This window comes from Myxine glutinosa, chromosome 13, assembly GCF_964187855.1.
Source record: "Myxine glutinosa chromosome 13, kmMyxGlut1.1, whole genome shotgun sequence".
Classification (NCBI taxonomy): Eukaryota; Metazoa; Chordata; class Myxini; order Myxiniformes; family Myxinidae; genus Myxine; species Myxine glutinosa.
In genome coordinates, this window is record NC_136273.1 from 10,409,942 (window position 1) to 10,422,562 (window position 12,621).

Sequence of the window (12,621 nt, forward strand, 5' to 3'; positions counted from 1 at the left end):
GTTCACTGGTAATTCCCTGTTTGTCGTTAAAGGCGGCAAAAAGGGTTGGCGTCAGGAAGGGCATCCGGCCGTAAAACATTGCTTCAAAAAGGGGACCGAAAAACAACAACGACCACGGTTCCCGAAAAAGGCCAACCCCCCGCTTTGCGGGGAAAAATGGCCTCTAAAGGTGGTTTTTTTTTTTTTAACCGCTACATTGATCGTCGTGAAACTTTATAATGATGCAGAAGGCATGAAGGGGGACGAGTGTGCAAAATATCAAGGTGATTGGATGTATGGTCTGGAAGTTAGAAGTTATTGTGTGAAGAAGAAGAAACTCCGCTTGAGCTTCGCAGGCCATCTATATAATAATAGCGTAAGGACTCGACTTTGTTATCCCTTTTACGCCGCACCCAGTGACCCGATGCCCACGGCACTAATGGGTTTACGATCTACGAACCGCGCTCTTTGTTTATCACGTACAGCCATACTCGAAAAATCTGAATTAGCCGACGTTGGGGCCCAAAAGCATCCGATTAACTGCCGATACGACGCCATCTTGCGACTCCATCTTATTGGCGTCTGCTGGGCTAAGGCAAAGCAAGCCGTCCGCTGATTGGACAGGCGAAGGCGAAAGCAAGCCGTCCACTGAGTGGACAATCCAGAGCACGCATTTGTGCCGGTGTCGGCGATCGTTGTTCATATACGCACTCTTCATTCTCATCTTTCTTCCTAACTCTTACTCGGACAAGCAAATCCCCTATGCCATCCATAATGGTACACTCTATCCATACACCACATCCTCCCTTCCGTGGATGTTCCACGTGTTTCGGCTAATATAAATGATTCAGGCTCTGCGATTTGTTTTTTTTGTTTGTTTGTTTGCTTGTTCCCCCCCCCCCCCCCCCCCCAGCTTTATTGTCCCCCGTCGCACCACGGAGCGAAAGGGGGACTATGGTTTTCCCCTCCGTCCGTGCGTGCGTAAGCGAAGGACCGCATTCGAATTTGGTGTGTGGGTGCAACCCACGTCAAAATCCAAGATGGCCGCCGCCATGTATGTCTGTTGCCATGTATGTCTGAACCTTGTGAGCGAAATATCTTAAAATAAGCGAAGTACCAACTTCTAATCTGGTGTGTGGGTGTATCTAGGCATAAGGAAGAACCCAATTGAAAATTGGGTCGCCACGTCAAAATCCAAGATGGCAGCCGGCATGTATGTCTGAACCTTGAAAACAAGTGAAGTACCAACTTCTAATCTGGTGTGTGGCTGTATCTAGGCATAAGGAAGAACCCTCTCTCTCTCTGACTCTCTTGAAAATCCTCTCTATCTCTTTGCTGATGACTCCACTCTCTGCCGCTCCATTCCTCGTCCCTCAGATCGGCAGTCTGCAGCCTCCTCACTCTCTGCAGACCTGGACAAAATCACAGACTGGGCAAACAAGTGGAACATGTCTTTCAATCCTGACAAATCTCACACTCTTACGATGTCTCTCCGAAAAGACCGACTGGACAACCCTCCCATCCACTTTCTGAATAATCCTCTCCAAGAAGTTCTGTCACTCAAGCTTTTGGGTCTCACTATCTGCCATGATCTTTCTTGGGAAAACCACATTTCCAAGCTGGCCTCCAAAGCCAGTCGCCGACTGGGCATCCTCCGTCGTGTGATGTCTTTCCTTGGCATACCTGAGCTCCTCACCACATACAAGGGTTTCATCCGCAGCTCAATGGAATACTGCTCTCCCCTCTGGGCTGGTGCTCCTGCCTCGCACCTAGCTCGTCTTCACGCTGTCGAAACCAAAGCGTTCAGAATCCTTGGAATCTCCCGCGATGACGCTATCTCCGAGGGCCTATCACTTATTCACCGCAGGCAGGTTGGTGGTCTTTCCATCTTCTACCGACTCCTCTCTGGCCTTGCTCCCCCAGCTCTCTCTGGGCTCTGTCTCCCAAATATTCCTGCAGGTCACACAAGATCTGCCTGCAACCCTCTTATGGTTAAACTGCCAAAATCAAGACTCTCTGCTCACCTTCATTCCTCTTTTCTCCCGCCTCTGGAACAAACTCCCTCACTCTCTTCAATCCCACTCCTCCCTCCAGGTCTTTAAAACGGCTGTTCACCACCATCTCTTATCTTCCCCAATCCAAAACCTTGATCTTTTCTACCCCCGCTAATTTCACCCCAAATCCACTTTTTTGAGGTGCCTTTTGACTTCTTTCCTGGAAGTCCTTGGTGTCCTTGCGTTTTATACCTATCCTGCCTCCCCCCAGGCCCTCTGCCTCCCACACATCTCCCGATGTCCCTGCCCTCAAATGTTGTGTTTGTGTGCTTCCTCCCCTTCTCTCCCCATCTTGTCGACCGCTCCCATTTTTATATACTTTGTTTACTTGTTTGTTTGATTTGTTTGTTTGATAAATGTTAGCTCTTTCACGAGCCTCGACTCTGTATACAAAAAAAACCAAAAAAAAACGTTGTGAGCGAAATATCATATCATAGCATGTTTTCTGCGTCTTCCACTTTGTCAACTCGCATCACTTCCCCGACAGGGGACCTCGGCATAACGCTTGTTGTCCCCCGTCGCACAGCGGAGCGAAAGGGAGACTATGGTTTTCCCGTCCGTGCCTGCGTACGTGCGTGCGTGCATGCGTAAGCGAAGGACCGCATTCGAATTTGTTGTGTGGGTGCAACCCACGTCAAAATCCAAGATGGCCGCCGCCATGTATGTCTGATGCCATGTGTGTCTGAACATTGTGAGCGGAATATCTTGAAAAATAAGTGAAGTACCAACTTCTAATCTGGTGTGTGGCTGTATCTAGGCATAAGGAAGAACCCTATTGAAAATTAGGTCGCCACGTCAAAATCCAAGATGGCCGCCGCCATATATATGTCTGAACCTTGTGAGCGAAATATCTTGAAAAATAAGCGAAGTACCAACTTCTAATCTGGTGTGTGGCTGTATCTAGGCATAAGGAAGAACCATAATGAAAATTAGGTCGCCACGTCAAAATCCAAGATGGCCGCCGCCATATATGTCTGAACCTTGAGTGGAATATCTTGAAAAATAAGCGAAGTACCAACTTCTAATCTGGTGTGTGGGTGTATCGAGGCATAAGGAAGAACGCTATTGAAAATGGGGTCACCACTTCAAAATCCAAGATGGCCGCCTCAATGTATGTCTGAACCTTGTGAGCGAAATATCATATCATAGCATGTTTTCTGCGTCTTCCACTTTGTCAACTCACATCACTTCACCGACGGGGGACCTAGGCGTAACGCTTGTTTTCCTTAAAATCACTTTCTCTGCAGTCATTGCACCGATTGACAGGAAATTTTCACCATAGGTGCGCCTGGGCATGTATAATCTTTTAAGGATTATTATGACGTCACAGTTCACGTGGTACGGCCACCATTTTGGAAAAATCTCTTTTTCTCAAAAAGCGCTGGACAGACAAAATTGACATGTCTCATTGTAAAGAACTCTCCATGGAGAATAACCCATGTGAATGACGATGTCATAGGTGCCTCCATTCTGACGTCACAATTCGAAAAGTACAAAACTTTATCCGATCAGGATGAAATTCCTTGAGAATCATCTGTTGATAAATTGATGGAGAAAAAATAAATAAAAATAATTTGTGTGTGTGTGTGTGTGTGTGTGTGTGTGTGTGTGTGTGTGTGTGTGTGTGTGTGTGTGTGTGTGTGTGTGTGTGTGTGTGTGTGTGTGTGTGTGTGTGTTAATCTATCTATAATTCCAGTAATCTCTGTGTGTGTGTGTGTTTGTCTGTGACCGCTGTTTCTCGACAACCACGGGTCCGATATACTTGAAACTTGCCAGATATATTGCTGGGGACCTGAGGATGTGCCTTTTCAAGGTTTCATATTAATCGGAGAAGTAGTTACCGAGCTATGTCCAAAAAACGATTCAACCAATCAGAGAGCAGCGAGCTATCACGTGTGCCGAACGTGGCGAACAGACTCTGCCTCGGACGGCACATTTGAGAGCGTATTCATTTATTTCACGTTGGCAAACTATGTTGGCGCTATGTTGGCGTTAAACTATGTTTTAAAACTAATTTGCGATTCATCGTAACTGCGATATGCGACCTTCCGGACAGTCAAATGAGGACGTCACTTCCGGACTTACGGATGGATAGTCATAGTGACGACGTACTGATGCTGAACGTGGCGAGCAGACGCTGCCTCGGACGGCACATTTGAGAGCGTATTCATTTATTTGACGTTGCAATCTGTGTTGATTGTTGTAAGGTACGATCGATTGTAGTACACGTTTATAATAACTCTGCCGATACAGGCCCGATTAACTGCAGCGCCATCCGAGCTGCGGCGTCGGGACGATACATTCATTGTACGGTCACATCACGCACTTACGGGCACGCCCATGCATGCATGGGCGAAGACATTTTTTTTTTTTTTTTTGGCAAGGAACGGGCACCCACGTACGGGCACGTCCTAGTAATAATAATAATAATAACAATAATAATAATGTGAAAGTGGGGTTGTATCAAAAGCGGGAAGGCGGAGGAAACCGGCCATCACTGCCAGCAGTTGTTAAGTGGCAGTTCTAGTTGTTTTTATTATATCAAGTCGTATTAAAGTATTGTCCTGTCAGCTTGAACGGTTCACACCGCAGGGTGACGAATGGCCGTAATGGTTTTTACTCCGAGGCGATCAAGCCAAAAATTGGCGGCACTTTTTTATGGCGTGCGTGGGACGGAAGGAACCAAAGTGCTTACTTGCACGGAGCTCACAGAGTTTTATCCGAAACCCACAGAACAAATAAACAACACAACAACAAAAATGCCACAATCAATAAATGAAATTGAGGCACGGAATAAAAATAAAAGGCGAGGTAAACTAAATCCTAAATTGAGACGAGAGACTCAAGAGATGAGAAACACTGAGACAAGAAAACAGACAAGGGGAGAGATAATGCTAATGTACCGGGCAGCCCGAAGCTGCTCTCGCGGGAAATGCACAAGATGGCGTGAAGTCCCTCTCCTCCTTGCCACAAATGTGAAGGGGTTTGTGCGGCCGCCTCTTTCGTTGTTGTCTCCCTCGAAACGTGGCGCGGCTCCAGCTCCCCCCAAAAATACCACCATCAAACAACACCCCTGGCTCCAACGTTGTGAAGGGTCTCTGAGCTCCGAACAGTTCTCTGCATTGAGCGCACACGATACAAAGCGACCCCCCGCCACGAAGCCAGCAGAGAGAGAAAGAAAGAGAAAGAGATTCTTTTCTCTTCTCGAACTTTCTTGCTCTGACGTCACCCCGACCAATCGCCGAATTCCGCTGAATCTCCCCATGGTCAGGCTCGACCAATGACGAACTTCGGGGCATGACCTTTTTCCTTGCTCAATTTGTGGGTGGGGTTGATTGTCTATCGAGAATGTTCAGCTCTGCTCGGGAACGTTCGCTTTTCTGTCGGCAGTTATGTCGGTTGTTGTTGTTGGTTAAAGACGTGGGTTTTATGGGTGGCTTGTTATAATTGTAAAAACAAACATAGGAAAAAACCACAGGGAGCAATCGCATAACTGGGAAACTAATCTTAACCCACATCTATATAACACAATTTTTGCCTTACCTTGGGGTTCCACACCCCCTCCCCCCCACCCCCCTTCCCATGCCTCCTCCCCCCAAGCCCTCTCCCTCCCACAGATCTCTCGATGTCCCTACTCTCCATCTTGTTCTCCCGCTCCATTTATCATATGTTTTATGTGTGATGTGTCATTTTGTCTTTTTGTGATCAATGTTAGCTCTTACATGAGCCTCGATCTTGTATACAACAACAAAAAAAAACTTTAGTGTATGAACCTTGAACCTTGAACCTGGGTTCCTTAGCCAGGGGAGCATGCAGATGGGTGCGCCAACCAGCCAAGTTTCTTTTTATTTTACACGAACAAAACCTCTTGGTCACAAGGATGAAAAGCGGCTGAGTTGGTCATGGTTAAAATCATGTTGCAGTGTTTCAACTTTCTTGAATTCATCACATCACAGATTAATCTGAATGTCAGAAGGGTTCACATGCTGAGTTCCTTCTTGTGGGACTGGCTTGTGCTGAAATATGCAACGAGACGTTGGTCCTGTTTTTCTACACTTTCTCTTAATTGTCATTGCAATGGACTTCCCACTGCTATCTATCCTGTAGAGAAAATTACATCTTGTAACTTGCTAGCTTTTGCTGAGTGTTTATGATGTCCATTCTTCTGTTTGTCTTGTTGGGGGAAAAGGATGGGAGCAGAAAAAAACAAGAATTGTAATATCTTCCTTCTTTTTTTCCCCACCCTGCAGCCCAAATGGTTGAAGACTATGTGCTGTGTTTGTCCATAATATGACATGAGGGAATTTTGGTGGGAGTTTGGTAGGGATACAAGTGGTGGGTGATGCTGCTGAGATGTGCCATCAACACCATCCTTGCTGACAAAGTGATGATTTCTGAGCGACGGGGCCTTCGTGCCCCTCCTTCCTCCCCTGCTTCTTCCAGGTCTGGCCGCTATGGACCGTCTAGGTCTCCCCCTCCTGGGGCATCCTGGGGCCGACATGATGGGCCACCTCCTCCACGTGGCGCTTCGTATGGCCGTTACCCTCCTGTAAGTTGGCCCTTCTGAATGCCTGGAAAGGCCACAAGCGGCCTGTCCCTCTTTGAAACTTTCCATGACTGCTGGACTTCCACTGCAGGATGACACTCGCTACTCAGGCACATCATTTTCAGGGACTTGCGGAGATTTTTTTTTGTTCTAGTTTTTCCAATCCATACCAGAGAAATTTCAGAGCGTTTTCATTATCTAAGGAAATCCAGCTGTAGTGTGCAGAACACCAGTCTTTTGTGGAGCAAGGATGCTCTAATATCACCAACAATAAAGTTCGATTTTTCTGGTTCCTCTACTTCAAATGCTAATTCGATTCCTGGTGGCTCCATATGTTTAGTCGAGATACGTCCAGCTTGTTGCCATGAAGCACTGCCAGTTGACTCATTGATTTGGAGAAGGTTAATGAGGATTTTGATGTGGAAATGAAACAAAATAGCTGGAATTATTTCAATTGTTTGGTTCTTTTTAAGCAACTCTGCGAGAAATGTTCATTTTGATATGTGGGTGAGAAGTTCATCAATATGACACGTCATCCATGTGACTATTTTTGCTTCTTATAGGCATTGAACTTTCCTTTGAGCAACCAATGTTTTCTTTGTCGTTTCCCACGCTTTTTTTTTTTTTCCACCACGGCATCAGGACTGAATTTTGGCCTCCTGCCTGTATTTAATAAGCTCTTTAAACTAATCCCTGGTCACCATAACTCCTTCCATTCGCCCACCTGCCTTAAAAAGGCCTCCACCCTGTGAGTTGCTTTTCTGTTGGATTATGATTGGCATTTGCAAACTTTGAAATTGTCGAGGTGTAAACTGGTGTTGCGGGGCTCACGTGTATAATAACATTTATTTGTGGTATTGTAGTTGTAGTTTTTATTTTTATTTTTTTTAATTATATGTTGTATACATTTGTGGCAAACTCCTAATTAATTACATTTCAAGTGTAAATATATATATATATATTTGTGACCATACCCTTTTTATTCAGTCATTTTTTCAGCACTCCTATTCCTACGGCTAACGTTGACTAGACTATGACCTAGTACTTCCTGTTGGTGTTGTTTAGTTGATACTAAAATCTATGGGATTGAATAATTTTGCACTCGATCTCCATCCAAATATTTTTTTACCTGTAATAAAAATAGAAGATATTGTAAGGATGGTTTAATTTTTTGTTCATTTTTAGCTTACCCGGAACGAAGTTCAGGGGAGCTTATGCGATGACGCATCGTCAGTCCGTCCATAAACACTTGCAACTTCTCCGAAACCGCTGAAGGGATTGTGACCAAAGCTGGCACAAATGTTATTGTTGAGTTGTGACGAAAGTTTGTTCACGACATTAAAAAAAAATCGGGTCCAAGGGGGTTTACCGGGGTCATTCTTGATCCAGGTTTGAGGCCCCCCCCATCCCCCCCCCCCCAAATAGGAATTTGCTTTTTCCTTTGAAACTACACACACGATTTCGATGAAACTTGACCACAACTTTCACCACCCGTGATGTACCAAAGTATGTTCATGGTAAAATTAAGCTTCCCCTTTAGGGTTCTATTTTGTCCCCCAAAATAGGTATTTGCTTTCCTCTCAGAAACTACACATGCAATTTTGATGAAACTTCACCACAACCTTAATCACCCATGATGTACCAATGTTTGTTCAAGAATCAAGGCATTCGAAAAAATCGGGGTCTTAGGAGGTATATGGGGTTGTGGGAGGGGGGAGGTGGTGTGCTCCCACAAAATAGGTATATTTTTGTTTGTTTAAAGTCTTATGATTATGTTGGTATGATTCTTTATGCTTCCCTGTCTTCTAGCAACTATTGAAATTGGTTTAAAATACCCTTAGTCGGTGCAGTATACTGTTTATTCTACCAGGTGAGTGCCAGGGGTATTGCTCCTATGTTTGTATTTCTCACTTATTTTGCGTAATATCGAAATTGCTTATTTTTGGAGATTGTTCATCTTGCTTCTGGCAAAGGCATTGGACAATTAAGAATTTGGAAAAGAAAGCATCCAGGAATTGTATGGAATACTGCATCTTTAGTTTTTCAATCGTTATTTACGAATTTACGAAATTTCAATTGTTTAAAATCGTTTTTTTTTTGTTTGTTTTTATTTACCCCGTTTTAAGTTTTAAAATTAGGTACTGGCATGTTGGCAATGTTCAACTACATTTTATTTCATCCATAAATCCACCACTGCAAATGTGGATTTAATTTTGTGCTTTTTAGGGAAGGGTTTTGGGGGTTAAGGTGGTTGTAAAAAAATTAAGGGGGGGGGGGGCAGGGCATTTTTGCTGTGAATTTTGACCAGTTATCTGAAGTTTTCCTGGTAAACATGGCGTGCAGGAAGGTCGAAGGTCTGGATATCCCAGCGAAAATGTTCGCAGGATGGGTGGCCGAAATTGGAATGAAGATTCGACTCGTCCTCGTAAGCGGATGCGCCCTGAACAAAGTAAGATTAATAATCAAAATAATTTCGTTTTTTTTTTATCCATAGGTACACGCACACACACGTGCACACACACAAACACCACTATATTTATATTATATATATATATATATATATATTGTATTTGTATTTTAGATATATTGTATTTATATTTTAGATATATTGTATTTATATTTTAGATATATTGTATTTATATTTTAGATATATTTATTTTATATTGTTGTATTTATATTGTCAGAGTGAATTCCATTCAATGTACAATGTGGGATCATCAAAAATGTAGTGGTTTGAGAGGGTCATTAACCAGTGTGGCAGCTACATTCAAGTGTAAGGTGTGCACAGAGGGAGCTGCTGATGGAGGAAATGTTGAGTTGGATCTTGGAGACGGCGTGAAGCTGGAAGGTGTGAAAACATTTTGCAACCTAGGAGACGTGCTGAATGGAGAAGGTGGATCAGACTCGGCAACGGTTGCGAGAGTGAGATGTGCATGGAAGAAGTTTCGGGAACTGAGTGGCGTGCTGACGAGGAGGGAGGGTCGTTGAAGCTGAAGGGAAAGGTGTATGCTGCATGTGTGAGAAGTGTTATGATTTATGGGAGCGAGACATGGGTAATGAACATAGAGCAGCAACGAAGGCTGGAAAGGGTGGAAATGCGAATGGTTCGGTGGATGTGTGGAGTACCGTTGAGAGAGAGAGGAAGACAAATGATGAATTGCGAAAGATGATGGGAATAGAGCCTGTGATGGATGCTGTGAAGAGAAACAGTTTGAGATGGTTTGGTCATGTGTTGAGGATGGATGAAAGTGACTGGTTGAGAAGAGTGATGGGAATGAATCTAGAAGGAAGTAGAGGACGGGGAAGACCGAGAAAGACTTGGCTAAAGATGGTCGAAGAAGAAATGCGGGCCAAGGGGGTTAACAAGGTGCGATACAGAAAATAGGGCAAAATGGAGAAGATCGTCATGGGGACCGCAAGGCTAACCCCCCGCTCTTGCAGGGAAAATGGCCTTAAAATGCCTGTTGTTGTTTTATATATTGTATTTATATTTTGGATATATATGGAATATAATATTTATTTAGATATATTATATTTATATATTACATTAGGTTAACCCCCGCTCTATCGGGGAAAATGGTCTTAAAACGATCATTCATTCATTCATATTTATATATTACATTATATGTTACACGCTAGTCATGCTGTATGCCGTTGATTATCGCAGTGCACCCACTGGTTTTAGTTTGCATTGGTGGGAACGATGGTCTGGGTGGCAGACAGGCTGTTCATTCCTTGTGGATTATGCGCTCTACCGTGTGAGCCGTAATCCGTGGCTGGTGCTCTCACAATTAAAGTCAGGAGGTGCCTTTTTGCGTATATGCATTCTGCACACCAGGTACCATTTCCAATTTATTGAAGGAATGCGCTCACAGTTAATTAAAAGTACTTAACCACACCGTACGTGAAAGTAAAAAAAAAAAAAAAAAAAAAAAAACACACACACACACACACACAACACCATCATGCACCGTTTCAAATTTTAATTTTACAAATGCACGCAACTTTGAAATGATGGTGATGAATTAAAATCCCATGAATTCCTTGAACTCTGAGGATTACCCAAATGATAGTCCTGCAACGTCGTGCACTGAGGGGGAGGCAGGACAGACAGGAGAGGCAGCAGTTGAGGGTGTTGGTGAGGACACTGAGGGTGGCAGGAGAGGAGGGTCCTTGTGTTTGCTGGTGGTGTTGAGGTGGAGGAAGCAGCCCTGAAGAAATGGGTAATGGAGAGATGCCTGGCAGGTTGCTGCAGGTTTCGATGCAACTCTTTGTAGGGGAGAAGCAAATCATCCAATCCACTCTTGAACTTGAGGTACTTCTCCATGACTGGGTCAGCATCTTCCAACTTGTCGACAAGCGACCGCATGCCATGCTGGACTCACCCAGGAACTGGACTGTGAGGTTAGACCTCGGCACCTGTTCCTCATCACTGCCTGCCTCCTCCTCCTCCTTGGAAACTGTTATAATTGCCTCCAACTTTTCAGAATCATTGGATTCTCCCGCGATGAAGCTAAGGCTGAAAAAAATATATTGCTGGTCTCTGGTCAGACCAAAGTTCCGGAATTGATTTCGGTGATGCGGTTTTTTTTTCTTGGTTTTTTTTGAAAAGCATGGATTGCACATATAAAAACCACCTTTTAGAGGCTATTTTTCCCCGCAAAGCGGGGGTTGGCCTTTTCGGGCACCGTGGTTGTTGTTGTTTTTGTTGGTCCCCTTTTTGAAGCAATGTTTTACGGCCGGATGCCCTTCCTGCCGCCAACCCTGTTTGTCGCCTTTTACGACAAACAGGGAATTACCAGTGAACTGGTACTCAATTAGCCGACCTCGGAAGGATGACAGGCTGAGTCAACCCCCCTGGCGTTAACTCAGCGATCGACCGGGATTCGAACCCAGGATCCTAGGATCCTAAGCTTAAAGATCCTAGGATCCCTCACCGCTACACCAACACCAGGTTTGGTGCACATATAAAGGTGTTGTTTTTTGTGTCCTCATGCCTTGCGGTCCTCTTCATCTGCCGTGGCGCTGTCCAGAGAGAAATTAAAGACAGCCAATGGGACTTGTCGGCCTTTTTTGTAAATAATGAACACAAGCTTGTTATTTTAAAATGTATTTATTCTGAAAATCATTAAGTTCTTCAAGTATTTTATAGACTGCCATTTCGTTCTCGAGATCGCCTCACCGTACCGTTAAACATTCCAATGCGTCGATCGCGTCAACAGTGCGCATGTGCAAGTGGTCTAATAGGCCGATGGTCTCCCACGAGTCTCGTCTCGCAGTCCACCAGATTATCACAGACACTTACAACTTCATGACAAACGCGATAGGATCCAGGCCTAACTAACGAGACCACCTGCAGCTCTCTAGGCCTTCTGGTTGCTTCACACGAACCCGACAAAGAACGTCTTCGTTTCAATAAATTACAAAATCCAGTCGATTGGATTCATGACGTCACGGCACACAACACAACTCATATCTTTGGAACAGCTGGTTGGATTTGGACAAACCAAACGTAGTTTTGTAGGGGAGAAACGTGCGCGAACGTCGATACCAATGGCGACCCTCACAGACCCGTATTTCCTGAGATTTCGCGCCGCCCCGGCAAAAACAGGCGCGCGCTGTTGTAGGTACCGTTGGAAATTAAGAAAAAAAAATTGTTGACGCGCAGGGTCAAAATCGATGCGCACGCTGACCAGAGACCGGAAATATATTTTTCTCGGCCGGACCCCCGAGGACCTTTCACTTACTCATCGCAGGCAGGTCGGTGGTCTTTCTGTCTTCTACCGACTCCTTTCAGGCCTATCTCCCCCAGCGCTATCTGTGCTCTGTCTCCCAAATATTTCTACAGGTCGCACAAGATCTGCCAGCAACCCTCTCCTGGTGAAATGCCAAAATCGAGACTCTGCTCACTTTCACTCTTTCATTCCTCTTTACTCCCACCTCTGGAACAAACTCCCTCACTCTTCAATCCCACTCCTCCCTCCAGGTCTTTAAAACAGCTGTTCACCACCATCTCTTATCTTCCCCCATCCAAAACCTTGA

General features: G+C 44.7%; 1 protein-coding gene across 1 annotated transcript in view; it reads left to right on the top strand.

Moving 5' to 3' along the window:
* The window catches only part of LOC137438587 (uncharacterized), a 74,910-nt gene that overhangs the window by 8,069 nt on the left and 54,220 nt on the right, over positions 1–12,621 (top strand). Inside the window, exons 6-7 of the mRNA XM_068133745.2 lie at positions 6,477–6,582; positions 8,923–9,028. Of these exons, the coding sequence (XP_067989846.2) occupies positions 6,477–6,582; positions 8,923–9,028 (212 nt within the window). The remainder of the gene's footprint in view (positions 1–6,476; positions 6,583–8,922; positions 9,029–12,621) is intronic.